At 38.6% G+C, this 27,078-nt stretch overlaps 1 protein-coding gene and 1 non-coding gene across 2 annotated transcripts; both read left to right on the forward strand.

The window, feature by feature from the left end:
• Positions 1-1,720: 1,720 nt before the first annotated feature.
• Positions 1,721-1,793, forward strand: TRNAR-CCU. The gene has a single exon. It is a non-coding gene; the product is annotated as a tRNA-Arg (tRNA).
• Positions 1,794-2,736: 943 nt separating this feature from the next.
• On the forward strand, positions 2,737-6,897 carry FMC1 (formation of mitochondrial complex V assembly factor 1 homolog). The gene is made up of 2 exons (XM_027842386.1): positions 2,737-2,904; positions 6,591-6,897. The coding sequence occupies exons 1-2, from the start codon at positions 2,767-2,769 to the stop codon at positions 6,792-6,794; spliced, it is 342 nt and encodes a 113-aa protein (XP_027698187.1). The 5' UTR covers positions 2,737-2,766; the 3' UTR covers positions 6,795-6,897.
• Positions 6,898-27,078: the final 20,181 nt, after the last annotated feature.

The raw sequence follows: 27,078 nt of genomic DNA on the forward strand, positions 1-27,078 counted from the left end.
GAATAATGAGGGCCAGCAGCAGGCTGGGATTTGGAGCAATGAGATACTAGGAGCGTAGTAGGAATTAGCAAAAACATGTTTATCATTGGATATGGGAAATGTCTATAGTGGAACATAAGATCCTTGAGAGACTGTTATCAGTTCTGTACTTGTATCCCGAGCACCTAGCGCGGCGCTTGGCTTAATGCCTGTTGATTGACTGGATGGAAAAAGGCGATGCAAGCAAAGTTCATTCTTAGTTTTCAGGAGGCAGGTGTTGGTCAAAGGGATTTCAACAATTAAACAGGAATTTGTTGGCACAGAAGCATGCTGTTACTGTGCTCATTTCAGGGACTCCTGCATCCCGCACCCTGGAGAAATCTCAGTATTTCCCCATAGGATCCCCCTATCACATTTTGCCCAGATGGAGTGTTTGTAGGTTAGCAATGGTCTCGAGGGCACTTGAGTAATTACATGTAAGTGAACACACACATCTTTTCGGAAATGTTTGAATGGCTGCAGGGTACGCTGGAAAATGCCGTCCCCGCCAAAACAAAGAAAGAAAGAAAAGAGTAGTGGAAGCAGAGGCAGCAGCAGGGAGTGGCAGAGGAGGAAACCCAGCAAAGTGTGCCTGATAGAACACCGATCCTGGAACCTGGAAGCCAATGACTGGCTCTGTGGCCCCTGGCAACTGATTTAACCTCTCTCAGCTTCAGTCTCCCCATCTGTAAAATGGGGTTAATAACCTCCACCTCCCAAGGTTGCCGTGAGGGGCACGTGAGGGGCCGTGGGCAAGTGACTCAATCGCTCGGCCTCAGTTTCCCATCTGTAACACGGGGATGATGAGAACAATACTCCCGCATCCCCCTCCTCCCCGCCCCCGCCCCCGCCCGGGTTGCTCCGAAGGTCAAACGCGGTAATAACGAGCTGCGCGTTTCATTACTCTCCCTGCTCTAGATCCCCGCCTTTCTGCGGAGGCCACGGGATTCGAACCCGTCGTTCGCAAGCTCCCGGGGGCCCGAGAAGCCCCCTTTGCACCACGTCACGCGGCGCTGGCGGGAGAGCGAGGGCTGCGCAGGCTGGTCGCGGAGGCCTTGAGCTAGCCGGACTGGGGTAAGGAGCGGCCGCGGGGAGGGAAGGAAAGCAAAGGGGGGAGGCGGAGCGAGGCGGCTCGGCGTGAGTGGGGATGCGGCCGCGGGCTGCACCTGCCGGCCCGACGCGAGGCGCCCAGGGCGGCTTCGGTATGTTGGCCGGCCCAGGAGCGCGGTTCCGGCTCCAGAGCCAGCGCCCTCGTGACTCCTCCCGGACCTGCGGGAGGCCCGGGCCCAGCGCACGTGCCACGCGAGATCTCCGCATGCGCCTCCGGGGCGGGGGAGGGGAGCAAAACCAGGAGAGGGCCAGCGTCGGGAGCGCCGCCTTGGGCTACGCGACCGAAGGCAAAGCAGTTTAAAGAGCTTTCTAGTGGGAACTGGAGCGTGTCGGAATCGTAACCTGCCCCACGCATGCATGAGTGCATACACGCAATCAAGAGTGGGAAGCGCAAATGCAATGGTACTTAGAACTACAACTCCCAGAATTCCACGGGAGCTTCCCGTTAGTACCGTCTCTAGGGTAGGTGCTGATTATGAGAATCCTTGTACGGGATAGGTTGAAAGCAAAGACTTGCTCCGGTGACCTCAACGGTGACGCGCCAATGAAAAAAAACCAATGAATATATCATTGAAGAACGTCTTCACCAGAAGCCCCAGTGGCCTAATGGATAAGGCATTGGCCTCCTAAGCCAGGGATTGTGGGTTCGAGTCCCATCTGGGGTGAACGATTTTGTGTTTTTAAGAAATCTCAATTTTATAGATGACTTATTTTCTTGTAGAAAAATAAATTGTGGATTCGAACCCAGCATCACGGGTTATCAGATTAGCACATACCATCCCCCAAACCCGAAAGGGTACTCGCTTGTAGAACTTCCTTGTCTGGCACAAATTGTCTTTTGGGGGTCGTTTCGACCCTTTCCACTCACAGACGTTATTTCCCTCACGCACACTTCCAAGCTGGCCTTTTAGCAGTTCGTCACACACGGGTCAATCCGCCTTCTGAGTGTGTGCCCTTGCATACCCAGGCCGTCCGTCGTGCTTGCCGTCCCCTCTCTCCTCACCCCGGGGTCTTTGGATCCCTAGGTTCCTTTAAAGCTTACCTCCATCGCCACCTCGCCTTGCCCTTGCCCACGCTCCCACTCCCGTCTCTTTCTTTTGTATATCTCCCGCGTATACATATGTAAGTGTGTATGTTTTCTCCTCCGCTAGAATGTAACCTCCTGGAGGGCAAGATCTTTCATCCTTAGCACCCAGCGCAGTAAGCAGATCGCAGACGCTGGCTCAGGATCTACATTAAAATGCCCCGAGGTTTTGCTTAATCGATGGTGAAATGCAGGCTCCACCCTCTCAGCTTCTTCCGTGACACGGATTCTGGATGTTGGAGAAAAGAGGTCGGGGGAAAAAGCCCGTGACCTGCCTTTCCCTGGAGGTGCATCCCTGATCTAGGTGGAGGTCAAAGAGACGCAGGAGGCCCGTGGACACTCGGCTTTTGTTTGCTTTTCCTTTCTGCGCTCGATTGCGTGACCTGGAATGCTGGGGCTGGAGGGGATCGTTGGGGGGGTCCCGACTGGGCCGCGGGACGTGGGGCGACAGAGCCTCTTCAGGCTCGTCGCCAGCGGAGGGCGCTGACGCCGCCCCTCGTCGGCCGCCGTCCTCAGCCGGGGCCTGCTCCCAGAGCCTCAGCACCAGCACCAAGATGGTGGCCCTGGGCCCGCCGGCCCGCACGCTGCGGGCCCTCCTGCGGGAACTGCGGTACTTGAGCGCGGCCACAGAACGGCCCTACAGGGACACAGCAGCCTATCGGTACCTCGTGGAGGCCTTCCGGGCGCACCGGGTACGGACCCCCGCGGCCGCGGAGATGGGGGCGGGGACTGCCTGCGGGGGGTGGGGTAGGGAGAGGGAGGCGGAGAGGGAGAAGCCTCGGGGGAGAGCCGGGATCCCAGGCCCGCGCGCCGCCACTTGTCGGGATGCTAATGTTGGCGCTCCTGGACTAGCGTCGTCGGGACGGGACCCGACTCGGGATTCCGTCGGTAGAGCCTTGATATTCGCGGGCCCGGGGCAGGCCCATCGGCGCCACACGCACCCCTTTAGAGCGCCGTGGGGTCGTGACCTCCGTCAGATGAGGTCATGTTACCGATGGGTAAACTGAGACCCCGAGTGGGGGCGTCACAGCAGCGCTTGCTGGAGCTCCTGGGGCAAGTCTGCAAAGCCAGAGGTTGACAGTGTGCCCGAGAGGTCATTATTCGGTCACCGCCAGGTGATAGGGCTCCAGGCAGATGTGCCGGGAGGTTTAGGACTTCTGAAACAGACCTGCACTAAGTGCCACAGCAGTTGGGTGGCCACTGTTTCAGAACACACAGCCCGCACGTGGCCCGTGGTGAAAATAGGGCTATTATTATTATTACTGCAGCTTTTCAAATGGGGGATCTGATGAGGCACGAATAGGTGGTCTTTTGTGCTGTCTGGAGGCAAGATTTATTGACATTTGTGGAAACAGCTGTGGTGGTGATTGAAAATTGTTACTGAGATATCTCGGATTCTTTTTTTTTTTTTTGTGAGGCAGTCGTGGTTAAGTGACTTGCCCAGGGTCACACAGCTGAGAAGTATTGTGTGTCTGAGGTCACATTTGAACTCAGGTCCTCCTAGCTGCCCCAGTATCTCGAATTCTTAATACAGATTCCAGGGACCTTCCCATGGTGGCTGGGGAACTGGGAATTATGAAGAAAGAATTTGCAACTCTTAGGCAACCAAAACCAAGAGCTTATTCAAAGAGGGGAATAATCAATCAAGGGACAAGCCCACAGGTTCTTTTGTTATCCTTTCCGGTGTCGGGGGATCACAAGGAAGGCCCCACTATGTTGTGTGGACCCCCTGTGGTGAATTTAAGAGAGCACAAAACAGGTATGGGCAGGTGTAGAAAAGCGATTATCTGCAACCAGGGAGGGAAGTTTTGGAATATCTCACTAGTTGACTATAAGCTTCTTGAGGTTAGGGACTGTTTTTCATTTTGTCGATATCCTCAGTGTTGAGAATGGTGTCTTGGAACAGAGAGGTGCTTAATGCTTATTAGACTGGACTGAATTAGAACAAGGTAGTTAAGATCCTCTTCCAGTCTCATTTTCTCTGTACCTTCTCCTATACCTGATTTAGCTAGGAATTCTTGCCTTTCCTCTAGTTTTTATGCAGTTTTTTTTTTCTGTTAGGTTCTTTTTAACCATGTTGAGACTTGTTCTTGAACCTATTACTGATCTTACTCCATTTTCCCTATGCAAGATGGTAAATTTAGAAGTAGAATTTGTTCTTTCTTGTATTACTCTAAAATAGGATTCTTAGTACTTCAAATCCTGTTATTTTATCTTGTATAGTTGTTATTCCTGTAAGCTCTTATTGTAGGGTTTGAACCACATACATGTAGATAGGTCTACATATAAATTTATATAAACACAAAATCATCAAAATTGGTTATTTAGTTGAAATTTATACTGTACTCTAAACACTATATTCCTTAGTGTTAACCAGAAACTGAAAGCCCTAATTGCAGTCTTTTGGGCAGTAAGTTCCTTTATTCTAGCAAATTTGGTGTGGTTATAGTACAGAAAGCTCAGGCTAGCATGGGAGTCTGTTTTTAAAAATATTTTGACAACTCTTTCAGTATAATTGGTTTCCTTTGTAATCCTATATTTTATTTTATTCATTTAAAAACATTTTCTGAGAAGGGGTACGTAGACTTCACCAGACTGCCCAAGAGCATCATGACACACAAAAGGGTTCAGGACCCTTGGTTAGGATCTTTTGACCTCAGATTCCAAATTCTGACTCTGAATTCTCAACTCTGAATAAAATTTCAAACAGTGACTGATAACAACAGGTAGCATTTATGAAGCACCTTAAGGCTTGCAAAGTGTTTTATATATGTTACCTCCTTTAAAAAGGAAAAGTCTTTAGTGATATAGATATTTGACAGCAGTGTCCAAAAAAAAAAACAACTGTCAGGGGGGAACAGTAATCCTCTTTCCTTTTCTTGCTCTAATCAATCCCCCCTCCCCACTCAAGCTTTAGTCACTGGGCATAGTCAAGCCCTGATGATATGAGTTACATGAAATATAATGAAGACTTAAGCTTTATAATTTCTGCTGTAAAATTTTCTTTTAACTTTTATTTATATCTTTTGCTTTTACATTATTTTGTTTCCATATCCATCCCTTCTCCGACTTCATGAACCATTCCTTATAAGAAAAAAGGGGAGAAAAGCACTTTGGCAAAACTGACCAGTGAATTTTACTGTGTCTGACAGTATAGTTTTTAAGGGATGTGTGGTTTTTAAGAACCTAACAGAAAAAAAAAACTGCATAAAAACTAGAGGGAAGGCAAGAATTCCTAGCTGAATCAGGTATAGGAGAAGGTACAGAGAAAATGACTGGAAGAGGAATCTTAACTACCTGTTAACATTTTGTTCTAATTCAATCCAGTCTAATAAGCATTAAGCACCTCTCTGTTCCAAGACACCATTCTCAACACTGAGGATATTGACAAAATGAAAAACAGTCCCTAATTTCTGGAGAGCTCAAAAGTCAAAATGCTATTAGTATATCAGTGAAATCTGAGAACATAAGAATATAGGGACCTGAGGGCATATATGCAAGCTGTGTACTTTTTTCTGAGTACTTTTTCCCATTATGTCGTTGGAGAAATGGCCTTCAATGTGTGTTTTCAGGTTAAAAAAAATGTCCTTGTTTAGCACTGAAAAGGCATAAGGTTATATGTCATATTTAACAATGAAATCTATGGAAACAATTAAGGAAAAGTATTTTCTTTAAAGTGGGAATAGATTTCTTTGTCACTTCTTAATTTGGTGTCCTTTAGGAGGCAGCATAGAATAGTGGCAGCAGCTTTGGATTTGGAATCAAGAGAACTTCATTTTGCCCCAAAACTACATTTTTTACCTTGGACAAGTTATTTAACAAATGTAGGCCTTAGTTTCCACATTTGCAAAATGACAAACTCAGATTAAATGATTTTCTGAGATGTCTTCAAACCTAAAATTCTATGAAACTGGTACAAAAAGTTCACTTTTATTTCTAGTGTGAATGGAATTTTTTAAGTTAGGAATTAGCCTAATATTTTAGCAAACATAATCTTCAGTATTGAGTATCTATCTAGTACCATACTGTGTTAGACTGTGTAGAGATGTTTTAGTGTATGCATGTCAACAGTCATCATGATGAATTTAAGCATATCTTCAAAATACTTTTGTCTTAGAATATGGATATGCATTGTCAACATATTGCAAAAATTATGTTATATTTCAGACACAGTGAAGATATTTAATGTTATGGATACATTTCATCAGTGTAATAGTGAAAATTTTACTTAATTCCCCTTTGTAATTTGTAGGTTTTAAATGTTTTCATCCATTCCACAGTTTGCCTTTGATCCTGAATAATAAGTTTATTTACATTAAATTGAGTTATATTCTTCTCTGTGGAGTTTTCTGATAACTGACCATACCACCTTTTCTAGGTCACCAGTGAGAAGCTCTGTAGAGCTCAACATGAGCTACACTTCCAAGCTGCTACCTATCTTTGTCTTCTTCGAAGTACTCGGAACCATGTGGCCCTTCACCAGGAATTTCATGGGAAGGGTGAACGTTCTGTGCAAGAGGCTGCTGGTGTGGTGGGTCTCAAGTTGCCCCAACAGCCTGGAGGGAAGGGCTGGGAGTCTTGAGAACAAAAAGGTTCACTGGATGCTGCCTTCATACAAGAACTTCACAATTATCTCTGTTTTCTAACTTGTATTGATGATTAAATTTGAAATGTGTTCACAAAAATTACTTATATGTAGTTTTATTTTCTGAATGATTCTCAGATCAGTGAGAAGTTTCTATTTCATTATCAATGAATGCACTGCTCTTGTCCTAATGTGATGCTTCTTGACCTACTTTGAGTTGTCTTAACAATAACAGGGATAAAAATTTACACAGATATGTCATCATCTCACTGGACAAACCTTGCCTTTGGCAGTTTTTGAAACTGCTGTCTGGGGTTAAGGATGCAGGCTAACTGAGCCATGGAGAGATCAGTCCATTGCCTTGGCTTTAGCAGGATTAAGATAACTGCCCATCAGAAGGTAAAAAACCCAGAACATTCCAGAATTTTTTATGTTGGACAGTCTAGTATTTGACAATTCTCGACATTTTGGGTATATAAATCTGGCATTTTGAGTACACAGTGTGAAGAATGTAGGCTTTTCATATTTAGCATACTCTGTATAGGGATCTGTTCACCTTTGTTAGGTACTTGTTCAACTAGTGTACCCTGCTAAAGTCATCATATATAATAGATTTTTGATGACTTGGGACTAGTACATTCTGACTAAGTCCTTAAGTCCTTAATTTGGGGTCCTAGAACTTGTTTTAAAATTTTTTTTGATGTCTGCATTTTAATTTATTTTTCTTGTGATCTTACGTACTTTATACATTTAAAAACATTATCTTTAGGTGTCCATAGGTTTCACCAGACTCAAATGATACAACAAAAAAAGTTAACCCTTTATTTAGAAACAAAATTATTATAAGGTATAAACTCTGCCTTCCAAAAAGCTTAAGATTCCAGTCACAAAGACAAACAAAGAATGTTCATTTTTTTTTTTGTTTTTTGTTTTTTAGTGAGGCAGTCGGGGTTAAGTGACTTGCCCAAGGTCACACAGCTAGTACGTATCAAGTGTTTGGTCTGAGGCCGGATTTGAACTCAGGTCCTCCTGACTCCAGGACCAGTGCTCTATCCACTTCACCACCTAGCTGCCCAAGATGTGCCGTTTCTCTCCTCACCCCTACCCTCAAATTTTAGCTCATGCTGTACCAAGTTCACTTTGCTTTATCATATTGCTTCAAGTTTCACTCTCTATTAACCAGCATCCTCTTCAAAGAGTAATAGTAGTGAGCATTTATAGAGTGCTTTAAGGTTTACAAAGTGATGTCATCTTGTTTGAACTTTACAACGGTTCTGTAAGACAGTTTCTATTAGCCCTGTTTTACAGACGATGAAAATGAGGCTTGAGAGAGGTAACTTGTCAAGATCTGAACTCAAGTCTTCCTCACACCAAATCCAATGCTTTTAACCACTGCACTACCTAGCTGCAAATTTCTCCAGAATCTATCACTTAGTCATGTACTAGTATGAATTAGTCTAATTAGATAACTAATGCTTAACAGAGATCACCCTAGTTATTATGATATCAAGAGTTTTTATTTCAGGAAGAGTAAAGTAATTCTGGGATATAAAATACTTTGAGAACATAGACTATGCTGTGATGATCAGTTCGGGATTTAAGGCAATATAATGGCACTCTATCTGGATAAGAGGTATAGAAAGAAGTGGAAGGATGCCGAAAGCAAACATCTATTTCAAAATTTTGCCTAGTATTGGCCCTACTGGGAAACTTCCTTTTCCTATAACTTTCTGTAATACGTGGTCCCCTGCTCCAAGGACCCCAATCATTTAATGTTTTTTTTTTCAATTAAATTTTTCAATTTAAAAAAAACCTTTTTTTTCAACTTCTCCCCTTCCATTGAGGAAAAAAAAGAGAAAGAAAACCCTTATAATATTCAAAGCATATGTCAAGCAAAACAAAGTCCTTTATTAAACATGTCCAAAATATGTTGGTTTTTTTTTTTAATTTTAAACTGCAGCCTCAATTAATGGATTGTTTCTAATCCTTGCCTTTAGGTTTTTATTTGCCTTAATAGGATGAGTATCAGCCTTTTTTCCTAATTGTATGGAAAGGAAATTGTGAAAAAGGTCTCCAAAGTCAGAAAAACAGACAGTTGTTAGGAGGGTTAGGATGAAAGCTTTGACAGCCTGGACTTTCACTTTTGTCTTTGTATCCCCAGTTCCTGACACACAGTGGGCACATAAAAGTTTGTTGACTGGGGGCAGCTAGGTGGCGAAGTAGAGAGAGCTAGGGCCTGGAGTCAGGAGGACCTGACTTCAAATCCAGCCTCAGACCAGACACCTGACACTAGGTGTGTGACCCTGGGTAAGTCACTTAACCCCAATTGCCTCACCCCCCAAAAAAGAAAGAAAGAAAGAAAGGTTTGTTGACTGAGTTAAAGCAAGGGGCGAAAGAGAAAACTAAAATGAAAGAATTAAGTGCTCAATAGTCCGAGGTCCTTTAGCAGAGGTGCAAATAGCTTTATGTGATGCCTCAGGACAAGCCAAGTGCATCACCATTAGAGCTGAGTACAGAAACTGATGTTCATATTGATGGCCCTATGTAATTATGAAATGACTAAATTGTGTCAAATATATTATTAAAGGCAGGGAAATATGTACATTTTAGAGGATTTGTCTGAAATGATTTTTGACACTTAAAAGGGTGAGCTATAGCTCTCTGGAAAATACTTGATGACATAGTTCTTTGCCGCAATGAGGCAAAGTGTAATCAGAGAGGAAATTAACAGATATACTGGACATACACCATAGTCAAAAAGAAAAAAGAAACTGATCCACTGTTAGGTAATTGGAGAAATTCTTGTGGAGAAGCTAGGATTTAAATTGGGCCTTAAAGGATGGATAAAATTTGCCTAAGTGGAAGAAAGAAAGAAGATGGGCAGAACAGGTAGAATAGACAGCATAAATAAAAACATGCTTTTGGCACGACGACACTGTTTTGAATGTACTGAAAGATTCATACTGGAAAGGAATGACAGATAAAAGTAGATGGGTATAGGAGGAGGCTAGATTGTATGTTTAAGAAAGATCAGTCTCCGTGGAGAGGAGAAAGAGCTAAGAGGCAAGGAAACCACATGGGAGTGGAGGGGAGAGCTGAAGGTGGGATGGTGGCTATAAGAGCAGAAGAAAAAAAACAACCAAATTTAGTGACAAATTGGATATAGAGTAGAAGATGAAAGAGAGCAGGAAGTGAAAGGTGACTAAGGTTTCTGGATTGAAAGCCTAGAGGAATGGTTTCACTGTTCGATGAAATGAAGATAGAATTTGTAGGCAAAGGTAATGAGTTCAGTTTTGCACATGGGATCATAAAAGTAGAGCTGAACTGTAAATAGTTGGAAATTTCATGGATATAGTAAGAACACAGAGTGCTATAAGCCCTGGATAAAATCAGAAAATGGCCCTCCCTGAAAGTGAAATGTGTAAATATTAAGTATATGAGATTATAACTTTTTTAATGTTGGATTTTATTTAAAATAGTGTTTTATTTTTCCTAATTGCATATCTTTAAATGTATAACTTTCTACAATTTTTAACATTCATTTTTTAAAAATTTTGAGCTTCAAATTTTTCTCCCTCCCTTCCCTTCACCCTCCCTAAAATGGTAAGCAACTTGATAATGTGCAATCATGAAAAACATATTTCCATATTAGTCACATTTTGCAAAAGAAGAAACAGATCAAAAGGAAAAAAAAAACATGAAAAAAATGAAGTAAAAATAGTATGCTTTGATTTTCATTCAGACACTATCAGTTCTTTATCAGTTTATGTAAGTCCAGGTTTTTCTGAAATCCACCTACTTATCATTTCTTATAGCATAATAGTATTCCATTATATTCATATACCACAACTTGTTCAGCCATTCCCCAATTAATGAGTATCCCCTCAATTTCCATTTTTTGCCACCACAAAAAGAGCTGCTATAAATATTGTTTGTACCTGTAGGTCCTTTTCCCTTTTTTATGATCTCTTTGGGATACAGACCTAGTAGTGGTATTGTTGGATCAAAGGATATGCACAGTTTGATAGCCTGTTGGGTATAGTTCCATATTTTTCTCCAGAAGGATTGGATGAGCTCACAACTCCACCAACAGTGCATTAGTGTCCCAGTTTCCCCATATCCTCTCCAATATTTATCATTTTCCTTTTCTGTCATATTAGCCAATCTGATAGGTGTAAGGTATGATATTATTTTTCTACAAAGTAATCTACCACATTAGATGTTTTTTAAATGCATTGCTAAGACTAAGGTACCTTCCTCAGATGTCTTCAGAAAGACATGAATCAACATAAAATACAATAATCTATAATCCAATTAATTATAACCGGTCTTCATGTGCTAATATGATAATATTGGTGGTCATCATGGAATCTAGAAAAGGGATATTTGGGGCAGTTAGATGGCACAGTGGATAGAGCTTTGGCCCTGGAGTCAGGAGGACCTCAGTTCAAATCCGACCTCAGACACTTGACACTTAGTAGCTGTGTGACCCTGGGCAAGTCACTTAATCCTGATTGCCTCACCAAAAAGCAAAGAAAAAAAAAAGGGATAGTTGAAGAGTAAGAATTTGTTACTGTGTTTGAAGTGATATTCAGAGAGACAGCATGCTAATTATAGTCAACATCATGTTTCTTTAGACAAAAACATCCCTAGAGTAATGAATTCATTATGAAATTGGTAATATAATTTATATTTGTGTATGTATGGCTACAAGTTATTTTCACATATATTACCTCACTTCTCATAACAACTCTGTGAAGTAGGCAAGGTATTATAATCCCCTTTTCACAGATTAGAAAAAAGTTGAGGTCCAGATAAGTGACTTTTTCAGTTACATAGCTAATAAATGAGGGAGTTAGGATTGGAACCTCAATCTTCTAACTTCCAGGTCAGTCCGGTGTGCTTTCTAGTATATGCCATTAAGTATAACGTAAGCCATTTTAGCTTATCTATGAAGAACATCAAACTCTTTGTTATAACTCTATTCATCAAACAGCCTTCTGCTATATAATTTTCCCTAATGGGTGTACTTCCCATTAGAAGGGGAGTGTACATGATTAATCCTGGTTCTTAGGACAGGTATATATATTTTTTAAATTTTATCCAAGTGCTTATAAGTTAAGTAGTTTCATCAACCCCATGGGAACAGATAGTTTTTGAACTTGCAGAGTAATAGATTGTAGACACTTGGCTGTTCCCAACAGGTACAGACACAACTTAGTGAAATTCAAATGAACAACATTTCTAATTGTCTTAATTGCAACACTGGTGACCTTTGACTCTTAGAAGGTAAGTTTAGAATTAGGAGCCTTTTTGTCATTTTGGGGGAGGCCAATGAACTATACTGGAATGACCTAAGGGCCTTGAAATAATATAATGCAGCCTATCTAAAAGAATAAAATATTAAAGGTTTTTATATTGGTATCTTTTGTTTTTACATCTTTACATTTCTCCTCAGCCTTCCCAAAAAGCCATCCCTTTTAACAAAGAATTTTTTAAAGGGGTGACTCCTAATATCTCTTCTTTGGAACAAAAATCGTTTGAAATATTCAGTTGTTTTATTGTATATATATTGTTTTCATGACCCTGCTGCTTATTTCAGTCTGTATCAGTTCATAGAAGTCTCTTCAGGCTTCTTTTTAACTATCATATTTGTCGTTCCTTTGAGCACAGTAAAATTACACTGTATTCATGTATCACAATTTGTTTAGCCATTCCCCAGCAGATGGACATCTAATTTGTTTCCATTTGTTTTTTTGGTACCACAAAAAAGTGCTGCTATAAATATTTTGGTGTAAAGGTGAAGCCTTTTTTTTTTTTTAATGGTTTTAAAGAATAGGTTTTAAAGAAAGTACCATGTAGTTCTCTGTCATCTTTGTATGTTTCAGGAGTGCATATATTCAGCCAATAGAGGAAAAAACATTTCACAAAATTAAATCCATGGCTACCGTTATTTTATAAAGGACATGTGGATTTGCTCCTAACTCCTGCCCTCTTTTCCCACATGTTTCTACATGTATTAGGAAAGATACTACCTTCCTTTACTGAGGAAAGGATATTTATTATAAACCTTAGAACCTAAGAGTGTAGTACTTCCATATGATGACATTTCCTGTGAATATTTAAATTATCCCAATCTCTTTAGAAACTGAGCTATAAAGAACTGCAGAGGGGGAAAAACTAGACACAAATACTATAAAATAAGAGTTCAGGCAAAATTATGTTAGTTCCTAAAGGTCAAAAGAAAAATTGGACCCAGAAGTGTTTTACAAAACTATATGGTCAAGCTAATTGCCCTGACAGATTAGATTCTTTTATTATGGGAAAGCTAGCCCCTCTCAAATATTTCAACTGAACAGTCTTATGAAATAATGATAGAAATGCTAGAAAATAGGATAAACATGTTTCATTTGCTAATAAACATTCATTTGGAGAAATAACCTCCATCTCTAAGTTAAAAAATTGTCTATATTTGTTATTATTTACTCTGGTATTTAGTTCACACTACTGCAAATTCAGGGGAAGCTATTGTCAAAATGTAGATTGGTGTTTGAAGTTAATCTGACAATTAACAATTGAAGTTTTAGAAGACAGAAAAAGTGATGCAGACTTTCTGCCTTTTAAATAATTCAGAGGACTTTTATAATAGGATTCTGAGATTTATAGTGAACTTAAAGGAAAATCAATTGAAAAATGAAGTGTGATTTTTGTAAATAAAAAAAATTCTAATAACTTGGAAATCTAAATATAAGTACTATTAAACTATAAATATGTGTAAGCTGGGGAACTACAGCAAGTAGAACAATCACAACTGTGATATGGAAATGAAGTAATCATGTTTTGTCTTACTGGCTTAGGCTTTTTTTTTTTTTTTTTTGGTGAGGCAATTGGGGTTAAGTGACTTGCCTAGGGTCACACAGCGGGATTTCAACTCAGGTCCTCCTGACTCCAGAGCTGGTGCTTTAACCACTATCCCACCTAGCTGCCCCGGGCTTAGTCTTAAAAATTAATTTTTAACGTGGAAGGTTTAATAGCTTAAGTAATTTTCTCATTTTGCTAAAGTCTCAGTTTAATGATGAAAACTTAAGATTTGTGCTATATTTGGGACACTGACAAGGATTTTTAAATTCAGTATATCCTCAAACTTTTTATTCAAAACTGAACTCGGAATTCCCCCCCTCAAATTTGTTCTTTCTCCAGACTTCCCTATTAATGACATATCCCAGACATATATTTTAACCTAAGCATCATCTTTGTTCTCTCGATATGCATTTGAACTAATTAACTCTAAGGTTGAGATTGCAAAGTGAGGAAAGTGAAGACAGGAGGGATTTACTGGCAGAGTCCTAAAGGGTAGAAGGACTGTCACAATGACAACAAATAGATTTAAGAAGAATGAGACTTGGGGATAAATGGAATCATAGGAGGTTATAGTAAGATAAGAAGAATTTCAGAGTTCTGTAAGCAAGGAAGTAAAACACTTGAGGATGTGATAGTGCCTGTGTATGCTTTAAACAGAAAGAAGGTATAGATCATGGGAGTTGTGATGAATTGAGAGGCTAAAGTGTTTGAATGACATCAGCAACTATGTTCTAATCATTTTCTTCTGGCCCACTACAGGACCTAGCCACCTAGTATAATTCCTTGCCTACAAAAAAAAGCACCCAATGAATACAAGGTGTATTGAATTGACTTTATAAGCATTAGTTTAGGAATTGGGTGTACCATAACTGTTTTGTCATTCATGGACTAGCTGAGGAGTAGTCTTTTATTAGAATTCATTTTGGCATGTTTGAGAAAATGTACCCTATTGAGTCAAGGATTGAGGGGTTTTTTAAATTTGTTATTTGTTTAGTTTTTTTCTTCATTTTTATAACATAACTTTTATAGGATTGAGAAAATCATCTTTACATAATCATATAGGGGGAAAACTTATTTTGAACTAAAGTTAGGCTAATTAATACCACTTATTCATCATAAGGCAAATTTCTACTCCTTGTTATTCCAGTAAATATAAAATTTGTATATCACTGGAATAGAAAAGTCTATATTTTGAACCTATGTTAATAAGATTTAGTTTTATACAGGTTGCTTTAGTTCCCTGAAAGGTAAAGTATTTGATGGTAAAATAACTAGCATGTTTTAGATATAGGATGTGAAGCCCCATCTTCTAGACTACAATGTTGGTTCTCCAGCCACTCTGGCACACTAGTACCTTGAGAATTTTTATGATATGAATTATGGGGTATTTTCCCTCCACATTTTTACTATAGAACATTTATATAATTTTTTTATATTAATAATGGACTTTTTTGAATAATAATAATGAAGATGAAATGACTATTTACCTTGAACACTTTGCCAAGAGAACTTGAACTCTTCCTATTCCAATTTTTTAATTTTTAGGGCTTATGGAGTATAAGGTAACTAATGCAAGATTCTGTTTGCCTATGAGTTTTAGAACCTGAGCAATGATGGATATGAGACATGAAAATACAGATTTTCACATTTCATTATAAATAAATTCCTATGGTAATATTGTAGTAAAAGGAATTATATAGCTTTTGAGGTAGCTGAAAAACCTAGGGGATTTTTGGGTTTTAAAAGCTGTATCAAAATTTTATTGTTCTTAAATTCATTTCAATTGATTTCAAGTATATTCCTACCAATACTGTAACTGTTATTTGATTTTAATGTAGCATTGATGCATATGATTGTAAAAACTCCACATGATATTAAGTTGCAATTCAGTACTTCTGAAACTGTAATGAATTGTGATACTTATATTTCCTTTGGAAGTACCTAAAAAGTAAGTGCTCTTGAGGGACCAAAAATTTGACAGACAGTAAAATCAGTTTGGGAACCTAGTCTAATATCCATATTCAGTCATAACTGGACAAGGCACCATGGAACCATTTTGTTTTGAGGATAACAAAACCCTGAAGTTGTAAATTACATAATTCTCAATTGGAGAAGATACAATAATTTTCCTTCTTATTCAAGAAGATGCAAACACATATATCTTTTCATAGAAAAATCATCAAATTTTAATATCTAAGTATTAAAATCAAACCCACAAGGCCTTACCTAGATCATAGGATGATACAGTAGAAAGAGTACTAGCCTTGGACTTGTAGTTGCTTCTTTCCTACTGACAATATATTTGACCTTCAGCCTGTGCCTTAACTTCTTTGGGCTTTAGTTTTCCATCCTCAAAGAACAGAGTTAGACTAAATGATCTCTAAGATCCATTTTAATTCTAAATCTGTGGATCTGAGAATCATGTCACCCCACAGCTTTGAAACAATATATGTATTTTCTTACCTTTTGTCAGTATACCCTCTTTTTCAAGGATGGTTTGAATATAGTCATATGGGAGTTGTATTTTTAATTGATTGTATGAAATTAGTAACATATTTACCTGTGTCCATACCAGTTGCTAGAATTTATGGATCTCTTTATGAGAAAAGTATACTACAAATGGATTTTTTTTTAACTAAACCTATAGAATGGACTTGATAATCTCTAAGAATCTTTACAGTTCTGAATCTCTTCACATCCACATATCTAGTCAGTAGTATTAATATTGTACCATTAATTTGGTAAATCAGTATTATGTGGCCTTTATGATAACGTGGCCTAAATCAGAAATTTAAATTCCATTGATCATGATTGTATAAAAGTTAGTGCCTATGATACAGTACCTCTTTATGACTGGAATATATAGATCAAACTTGGCTTGATATATAACTATCACTTTAAAGGATGATTCTAATTCTGTGTTTTCCTGTTTGGAACCTGAAATAGCAGCTATGGCTGTTATTTTGAGTCTCTGTAATCTGGAAGAGTATTTTCTACTATGCATGAATAAGTGCTGGGAGGCCAGTATCCCTGTTTTCCTGTATTGATTTGATGGCCATAGATTAATAAGAAAATGCAGAATAATACTGTCGGGGGCATCATGTGGTGTAATGTAAGCTTCTTGGGGGCAAGGATCGTTTTTGCTTTTTCCCTGTATCCCTAGTGCTTGGTACAGTGCTGACTTTGTTAAATCCAGGGAAAATAGTATGCCATACATGCAACACTAGTTAGCTACAAGAATATAGAATGAACATCATCAATAAAACTTAACTTATGGATTTCCTCCCCCTATTATCTAATAACCAATCTTTTAAAAAATTAATTTATTTTGAATTATAACAATCACTTTCATAAGCTTTTGAGTTTTAAATTTTTCTCCCCCTCCCTCCTTACCTCCGTCCCCAAAACTGTGTGCAATCTGATATAGGCTATACATATACATTACTATTAAACATATTTTCACATTAGGGATGTTGTAAGGAAGAATTAGAACCAATAGGAGGAACCACCAGAAAGAGGAAACAAAACACAACAGGAGAAAAAAATAGCAAATAGTATGCTTCAATCTGCATTCAAACTCCATAGGTCTGTCTTTGGATGTGGATAGCATTTTTCATCAAGAGACCTTTGGAGATGTCCTAGATCCTTGCATTGCTGAGAAGAGCTAAGTGTGTCAAAGTTAGTCATCACACAACATGGCTGTTGTGTACAAAGTTCTCCTGGTTCTGCTCACTTCACTCAGAATCAGTCCATACAAGTCTCTCCAGGTTTTTCTGAAGTCTGCCTGCTCATCATTTCTTACAGCACAATAGTATTCCATTACACTCATATACCACACCTTGTTTAGCCATGTCCCAATTGATGGGCATCCTCTCAGTTTCCAATTCTTTGCCACCACAAAAAGAGCTGCTATAAATATTTTTGTACATGTGGGTCCTTTTCCCATTTGTATGATCTCTTTAGGATATAACCCTATAAGTGCTATTGCTGAATCAAAGGGTATGCACATTTTTATAGTCCTTTGGGCATAGTTCCAAATTGCTCTCCAAAATGGTTGAATCATTTCACAACTCCACCAACAATGCATCAGTGTTCCAATTTTCCCACATCTTCTCCAACATTTATCATTTTCCTGTTCTGTCATGTTGGCCAATCTGATAGGTGTGATGTGGTACCTCAGAGTTGTTTTGATTTGCATTTCTCTAATCAATAGTGATTTAGAGCATTTTTTTCATATGACTATAGATAGCTTTAATTTCTTTTTCTGAGAACTGTCTGTTCATATCCTTTGACCATTTATCAACTGGGGAATGACTTGTTTTCTTATAAATTTGACTTAATTCTCTATATGTTTTAGAAATGAGGCCCTTATCTGGTTGTAAAAAATTCTTTCCCAATTTTGTACTTTCCTTCTAATCTTGGTTGCATTGGCTTTGTGCAAAAACTTTTCAACTTAATGTAATCAAAGGTATCCATTTTGCATTTCACAATGTTCTCTATCTCTTGTTTGGTCATGAATTCTCCCATTCTCCATAAATCTGACAGGTAAACTATTCCTTGCTCTCCCAGTTTGGTTAAAGTATCAGCTTTTATATCTAAATCATATACCCATTTTGACTTTATTTTGGTATATGGTGTGAGATTTTGATCTATGCCTAGTTTCTTCCATACTCTTTTCCAGTTTTCCCAGCAGTTTTTGTCAAAGAGTGTGTTCTTATCCCAAAAGCTGGGGTCTTTGGGTTTATCAAATAATAGATTTTAGTCATTGACTACTGTGTCTTGCATACTTAACCTATTCCACTGATCCACCACTCTAGTTCTTAGCCAGTACCAAGCAGTTTGATGATTGCTGCTTTATAATACAATTTAAGATCTGGAATGGCTAGGCCACCTTCCCTTGCATTTCATTTCATTAGTTCCCTTGATATTCTGGACCTTTTGTTATTCCAAATGAATCTTGTTATTATTTCTTCTAACTCTATAAAATAATTTTTGGTAGTTTGATTGGTATGGCAGTAAATAAATAAATTAGCTTAGGTAGAACTGTCATTTTTATTATTCTAATAACCAATCTTGATCAAATACAAAGTTCCTGCTATCACAAGAATTAAAATTTGGTTTTGACATCATGAATGTACCTAGTATGTGTCAGAATTTAACTCAGGTCTAGTGCCACAGTTCTCTATCCACTATACCACATCATCTCTCAAACTATGTTATCTCCCAGGTCTCTTCAGGAAGGCAACTAAAATGTAATCAGGGTGATAATATAAATGTAGCACATCCTTCATTGTGGGATATAATAAAATTGATTTACCTGTAGTCTAGAAAAAAGGGAGCTAGAGAGTAAAACTTTGTGAATGTCTAGGGAAAATTCGGGTTAGACAGAAATCTGCCTAGAATGAAGACGAGAAATACCTCTACTTGTAACTTGAACATCCAACTCCCTTTGTTCTAATTCTATACTTCCCAAACAGCCTTCTGATTGATAATTTGGTTTCCTTTGGAGTCCCCTGTAAAAATTACTTGTCCTAGCTCTCAGAGTAAAGGTCTATTATTAAATTAATTGATGTTCTGCCTTTTTAATCACTCTCTTGTGCATTCAGTTAGGAAGGATTAGCTCCCTAATCATTGCTGGGTAAAATGATAAAATTGTGTTTCTCAGCTTGCTGAGTTGGACTACACCTGCAAAGTTAAAGTGCACTCGTTTGAATCCCTAACAAAGTTCATCTACCTGAAAAAAGCAAAAAGGCATCTTGTTATAAATGCAACAAGAAAATTGTGTCTTAGAGAAGCAAAGATAAAGGAATGGGTGATTAACAATGCCAAATGTTATGGAAGGCAGATAAATGGTGCAATGGATAGAATGCTAGCCCTGGAGTCAGAAATACAAGTTCAAATCCAGGCTCAGACACTACTAGTTGTGTGACCCTGAAAAAGTCACTTTACTGGTTTGCCTCAGTTTCCCCATCTGTAAAATGAAGATAATAATAGCACTTGCTTCCTAGTGTTGTTGTGAGGAGCAAAGGAAATAATGTTTGTAAAGTACTTAGCACAGTGCCTGGCACATAGTAAGCACTATATAAATGAAGGCTATTATTACCATTAGGGAGTAAGAAAATGAGGAGTGAGCAAATTCCATTGAATTTAGCAGTAGAAAGTTTTTCGAGATCTTCAGGAGAAGTTTCTGTATAATTATGGTGGCAGAAGGCAGGTTGCAAGAAAGTTAAAAGGTAATGAGGGCAGAACATTTGAGGAGTTAAGCAACAAAAGAGCAAGTGGAAAGTGTAGAAAAGGGTAGCTGGCTCAAAAGGAAGAGGGGTGTGTGTGTGTGTAAGATGGGGAGATCTGGTTTTGTTTGAAGGATGCAAGGAGAGGGAAAGATTAAATATACCAGGGTTCTTCAAGAAAGTGTTAATTTTGGGAATAAGGCATAGAGATGGTGAAGGATGTGCTCCAGAATATAAACGATAGGGTTAGTGTCGAGAGAAGACAGAAATCTTTTATTTTTGAAGCTGTTATGAAGGATCAGAAGATAAAATGGAGGGAGAAGTAATGCTAGGGTAGGGAAAGGATAGGAGATACCAAAATTGGTTGCATTATAATTAAGTACTTTTATTTAATTCAGCACTGATGTTAATAAACAAGCTTTGCTCTCGAGGACCTTACATTCAAATATAAAATAAAAGAAAAATGGACCTAGGTGTAACCAACCTAACCTTAAAATAGAGATTCTGGGAGGAACAAGCCAATGAGAGCCAGAGGTTCCTGGGGCAGACAGTACTTCTAGTTTCCACTCAGAAGTCATAGCACAAGATAAGGGAGAGAAGAAGGGAAAGCATCTAGTTTAATGTTTAGAAGAGAAGCAAATATTCATTTTGCAGAATGAGCCCTGGGTTTGATGCCAAAGGACCTGTATTCAAATCTTAGCTCTGCTATGTAGTATCTGTGACCTTGGGCAAGTCTCTGGGTCTCAGTTTCTTTATCTGTAATACAAAGCAAGCGTTTGGATCAGTTATCTTTAAAGTTCCTTCAAGCTATAAATCCCATAAGTACTAAAGAACTATGAGACTGCATGTTCAGAAAGAGACAGCAGTGTGATATGGCAGCTTATCTTTGGATGCACTAATACTTATATATAATGTTCAGAACAAGGGAGGCAGTAGTCACTGCTGTTCTCAGAACAAACTCTAACCATGTCCCATCTCTCTCACCTTGTCCCTGGGCTTGGTCACTTCTGAGGTCTCTATTGACTAAGTTTCAAAAGCAGCAGGAAATTTAAATGCTCTTAATACTGGTGAGGATGAATTTTGTTACAAGGACTCTAGCTTTCATAGAATCTTTCTTAGGCTAATGCACCAGAGTAGCAACTCACAGCAGGGCTACAATAGCACTGGTGGCAAGTCCATCTTAAGGGAAAAATTTGAACTTCACCCTTAAGTACACAGGTTCATTCACTTTGTCCCAACACGAATGGTTCAGTGGCTTTTCTTCTGTACTGTTAAGACTCAATGGTGGGACAGAAAACAAGTGGTCTTTGGTCAGGTGAAAGAAAGCATGAAAGTGGTGCCTTCTTTGGTGCCTAGGATACAAAACCAGCAGGATCACTAGCGCTGACTATGAACTCTTATAAAATTTTGTTTGTTTTAACCACCAAACCAGGTTTTTTTTGGAAAATGTACTATTCTCCCTTTCCCTCACCCCCCATGTACACTCATTTGCAATTCTTTTTGAGTTTCATTTCCCTTTTCCTTCCACAAGTAAGGCTGGAGTGACAATTAACTTTATGATTATAAAATAAAAACCAAACTGCCAGATCTTGTAGCAATGGGTCCAATTCTGGGTACTATATTTTGGGAATTAAATTGATAATCTTGTACAGAGCAAGGAGATGGTGGAAAGGGGACTTAAAACCATTTATGGATCATTTGAGAAAACTGGGTAGGTATAGCGGGAAGGAAAGAAGAGTTGGGGGGCAGGGACATAATCACTATGTTTAAATACTTTATTTGAAATGCTGCAAAGTGAAAGGTGGATTAGACTCATTCTGTTTGGTCTGAGAAGCCAGAAGAAGGACCAATGGGTGGAAATAAGAAGGTGGCAGATTTTGACTCATTATAAAGACTTTTCAACAGTTAGAACTGTTCAGAAATGGAATGGGTTGCCCCATAAGGCAATGAACTTTTTATTACAAGGAGAGACTGATGACTTGTTGGGAATGTTATAGAAGGGATTCCTGCTTCAGTTTGGACTAGATTAGATGACCTTTCAAGTGCCTTCCAATTCTAAAGTTCTATAATTCTTTTGTTCTCTCTACTGATTGGGTGCATTGAGAGGGTATAAGAAGCAAATATTCTACCTTCCCATAGCTTGTGAACCTTTTAAAGAGAAAAAACCAATGTATATAAAATAGAAAACTAGAACAATTAGAATACAAGACAGAAAATAAAGTTCTAGAATGAACATAATATTAATACCATTCATATTTTACAGTTTTCAAAGTTCTTTTATATACAATATTTCATTCGATTTTTAAATCAATTCTGTGAGGCAGCAGTATCTATATTATCAACCTCATTTGACAAATGAAGAAATGGAATTACAGAGATTGTGGACTACCCAACTTCCTACAGTTAACAAGTGGAAAGCCAAGATAAAGTTCTCTATCTCCATGCATTGTCTTGCACTTGTAGTGCTTGCTGAATAAAAGTTCAATGATTTACTACCTACTAATTGAATTGAATTCTAACTCCTAGTATAGTACTTATTTTACTATCTCACACTGCTATTTTAACCAAGTGGTAAATTGTATGATATAAACCATAAGTATCACGAGAAAGGGAGAGAAATGCTGTCAAAAATGCCATGAGAGTATAAAGCACTTTTATCAGTACAGTGAAAACTGAAATGACATATATGACATGATTCTTGACTTTAAGGAGCTTACTATTGACTTGGGGAGATAAAAGATGCATACATAATAAAACTGTAACAATACCAGGTAGTATACATCTATATTACAGCAGACATTGTTGGGTTTTATTCAGCTGTGATGGGAGGAGAGTCTGCTGTCTAAATACTAAGTTACTTAAGATTTCTAATAATTCTTAATTTACTTATCAGGTTTGGGGCATGTAAACTCCACACTAAAGCATGTGGGTTTAGAAAGGAAGCAGCAAGATAGGAGTGTTCTCTAACACTCCCTAACTCCACTAAGTTTTAAACCGATGATGGTTTGGGTTATTATGGAAACCAGAAGAGGTGTGGCTGGAAGCCGGGGGAGTGGAAAGAGGGACTGAAGCCAAAGTTCTCACATCATCTTCAAAACTGAAACAATGTTCTCATTTACTCCATGATTCCCAGCTCGAATAATCACTTTACCAGTTCCCAACTCCAATGTTATTAATACAAAAATCTGTAAATAGCATACTACACAAATTTTAACATTATTAAATTTTTTTTTCTTGCAGTAACATCTCCTTAAATGTTCCATATGGATTTGTATGGCTTTTTAGCATATGAAATCTAAAAAAAGGGAACATATTTAACATGTTTTACATAGGGTGTAGCACATTACACCAGTATACTGAATATGCTTTCACATAGGCACTTAATAAGTGTCTGATGATGATGAATAACAGACACAGTATTGAGCTGATCAGAAAATACTTTTTTCAGTAAAAAAAAAAAAAGGTGAACTTGATGTTTCTGTTCTCAGAGAAGGCCTGTGTACCTGCTTCTGCCATTTCTGGGTAAAGGTGGGTATACAAATCATTCTTTTTCCACAAAACCCACCCCTCTTCTGGACTTGTACTATACTTTCTATATTTACTACTTCCTACTTCCAGTGACCCAGATCTGCAATACAAGAGTGATCTTGTTGACTCTATATCCATGACACTTCTCACATTTCATCCGACCCACCACCCTCGGTTAGTCTTCAGTACCTCTGCCCTGGGCTATGGCAACAGCCTCAAGTCCTTCCCTCTCCAATCCATCCTCTGTATAGCTGCCAAAGTGTATTTCTAAAGGATAGGCCTGACATGTCATTCTCTTGTACTCCATTGACCCTGGGATAAAAAACAAACCCCTTTGGCATTTAAAGCCAAAAAGCTAGGCTCCAACTTACTTTCCAGCCTTGTTGCAGATTATTTTCCTTTAAATACACTGGGCCAGCCAAACTGGCCTTCTTGCTATTCTTTACACAAAACCATCATCTCTGTGTTTTTATATGGGCTGTCCCCCATACCTGGAATGCACTCCCTTCTCATTTCCATTTCTTACAATCCCTAGCCTCCTTCAAGGTTCAGTTCAAACGCTCCTCCTACATGAAGCCATTCCTGATCTCCCTTGATGCTAATGCCTCCCTCTTCCTAAAATTACCTTGTATTTATTTTGTATATGCTTAATGATAGTAATAGCTAGCATATAACACCTACCATGTGCCAGGCACTATGTTATGTGCTTTACAAATATATCAACAATCATTTGGTCCTCCCAACAATCCTGGAAAATAGGTGCTGTTATCCTCATTTTACAGTTAAAAAGTGGGACAGAAGGGGCAGCTAGATGGCACAGTGGATATAGCACCGGCCCTGAAGTCAGCAGAACCTGAGTTCAAATGCGGCCTCAGACCAAACACTTGACACTTACTAGCTGTGTGACCTTGGGCAAGTCACTTAACCCCAATTGTCTAAAAAAAAAATAAATAAATAAAAAATATAAAAATAAAAAGTGGGACAGAGATGAAGTGACTTGCCCAAGGTTACTGCTAATAAGTATCTGAGGGCAGATCTGAAGTCAGGTCTTCTTGACTACAAGCCCATGCTCTATCCACTGGGCCACTACCTGCTTACATACATAGTGTATCCTTCAATAGACTAAACTCCTTGGAAGATGGAGACAGCCTCATTTTTGTCTTGTACCCCTAGCATCTGGAACACAGTAGATGACTAATAAATGTTTGCTTGATTGTACTGTCACCCTGAATCTTGGAATGGTACATCCTAGTGTTATACTGTTTCCTTTAATGGCCAGAAACATCCCAGAAGCCAGGATGCTCAACACAGTAATTTCATGGAACAAGCAGGATCTCTTATTTTCTATTTCTACAAGTGTCTGCTATCTGCCAGCTATTTAATTAATAATCATGAAACCCTGAGGTCATTCTTTAACTGTTCCCTTTTTCTTGGCCCCCATATTTCAACCAGTAATGTTTTGTTATTGTTGTTGATTCTTCCCTCTGTGAAAGATGATACAGAATCATAGATTTAGGGCTAGAATGGGCTCCAGAGATCACCTAGTCCAACCCTTCCATTTTACAGAGGAGTAAACTGCAGTCCAAAAAAAGGTGACTTGCCCAAAGCCAAACAGGTAATAACAGGTAGTATTTGAATCCAGTTTTTCTGATTCCAAATTCTGTGATGTTTGCCCTGTACCACTTCAGCTCAAATGCTTTGGCCAGGAACACGTATTAAACTATATATGCTTTGCTGACCACCCTAGATTTCCAAGAGAATGAGCTTTTTTTCAGAAATAATCCAGGGCATGCTTGCCCTTAGCTTAGAGGTTTTCCTTCTTATTCTCTTCAAAGCTTTCCTGATCTTTATCTTTCAACATCAGTTAGAAGCACAGAGCCTCCAGACCTCCTTGGTTTTTAAGGCTTTTTGTTTTTTTAAGCTCCTTGGATTCAGCAATATGCTATAAATCACTGATTACTTTTCCTGAGGCTCATGCCACATATCTCCAAGCAGTTTCAGCACTTGTTTTTTCTTTTACTTCTAACTATTGTCATCAAATACTGCAGAACAAAAATCTGTCCTTTGTAAAGCTTAATATAGAAAAAAATAGTATTGCTAGTTAAAAATGTATGTAAGAGCAAATTTCAGCTATTCTCTAGCAAAAGTTCTACAGAACTACATGGTTCCCCATGATTCTCCATGCTTGAAACCTACACTCCAGCATGATTCCCATTTACCCATTGATAAATAGCACCTTTCATACCATAATACCACAACACTGTTTTGGACTTTGCCAGCTAGTGTGCTCTGGACCAAATTTAAGTCTCAAAATCACTGAAAGAAATCAAGAACTCTCCTAATTGTTGGTGGACTATGTTCACATGCCTACTTGTTGTGGCATCTATAAAGTATGTTATATACTTTATAATGGGAAAAGAACAAAAGAACTTATCAAATATATTATAGTTGTGCCAAATCATTCAGAAAAAGTAATGATTCAAACTGAGGTCTACTTGACTTTCAAAGTTTATGTGAGGTTCTCCCCCTACCCCCCACTTTCATGTTTTCTTTCACATGTCTCCTTTCCCAGTCTCGGCTACACTAATTCCCTTTCACCATAGCACTCCTCTTCAAAAAGCTTCAGTTGTCCCTTTCTCCCAGGGTCAAAATTTCCACCTTCACCTTTCCCTTCTATCAGGAATCTAGTGGAGGTGGGGGTGGGGTCTACTACTTAATGTAAACAATCCACAGGTGATATGTACATTCCTCATTCTAGGGTATTCTATCTTCTAAAATTCTCTGCCCTCTCCTAATACAATTTATCCTTTTAAGTCTAGCTCAAGGACCATCTCTCCCATTAAGCATTTTCTTAGTAAAATTATCAGCCACCAGTGATAATCTGCCTGAGTTAATTAGACTTATAAGCATCAGCAAACTACACCCGATAGCTAACATTTATCTAGCAAGGTACTTTACAAATATTTCATGTTATTCTCACAACCACTTGGGGAAGTGTTATTATTATTATTCTAATTTTACAGATGAGGAAACTGAGGCAGATAGTCACATAGCTAGCAGCAGAGGCTGCATTTGAACTCAAAGTCTTCCTGATTGGAGGTTCAGAGCTCAATCCACTACACCACACCTAGCTGCTTCTAATAACTGGTATTGTTCTTACTGTTTCAATTAAGTGTAACAAATATTTGTTAATCGTCTGCTACGTGCACAGGACTTTGCTAGGCACTAGGAATGCAAAGACATATTGGAAAAAAGGTCCTTTTTCTCAAGAAGTTCTACTGACTTCATGTATGGTAGTCTTGCCTAAATTTGTAAACTCTTCAATGATTTTCTATATTCCATAGTTCAGGCACATAGGTGTTTAATTATCAACAGGATAATGTCGATAATACCAAGAATAAGATAGAGCATGCTGAACACAGGAGAGCAGCCAGGAGCAGGGTCAGAGTTGCAAACAGAGCAGAGAATGGAGCTATTGTGTAGCATATTGGATCAAATACTAGCCACACTTCCCAAGTCTGGCTTGGAAAACAACAGTGACAAAGATGAAAAGAGCAGTGATGATTTAATAAAAAAAAAAGGAATTTGATTTTAAAGGACAGTCAAGTAATTCACAATATGGAAGGTTTTTAAGTTTATTTTCAATGTATATACTTGAATAT

This window comes from Vombatus ursinus, unplaced genomic scaffold (assembly GCF_900497805.2).
Source record: "Vombatus ursinus unplaced genomic scaffold, bare-nosed wombat genome assembly UNPS02014870.1, whole genome shotgun sequence".
Classification (NCBI taxonomy): Eukaryota; Metazoa; Chordata; class Mammalia; order Diprotodontia; family Vombatidae; genus Vombatus; species Vombatus ursinus.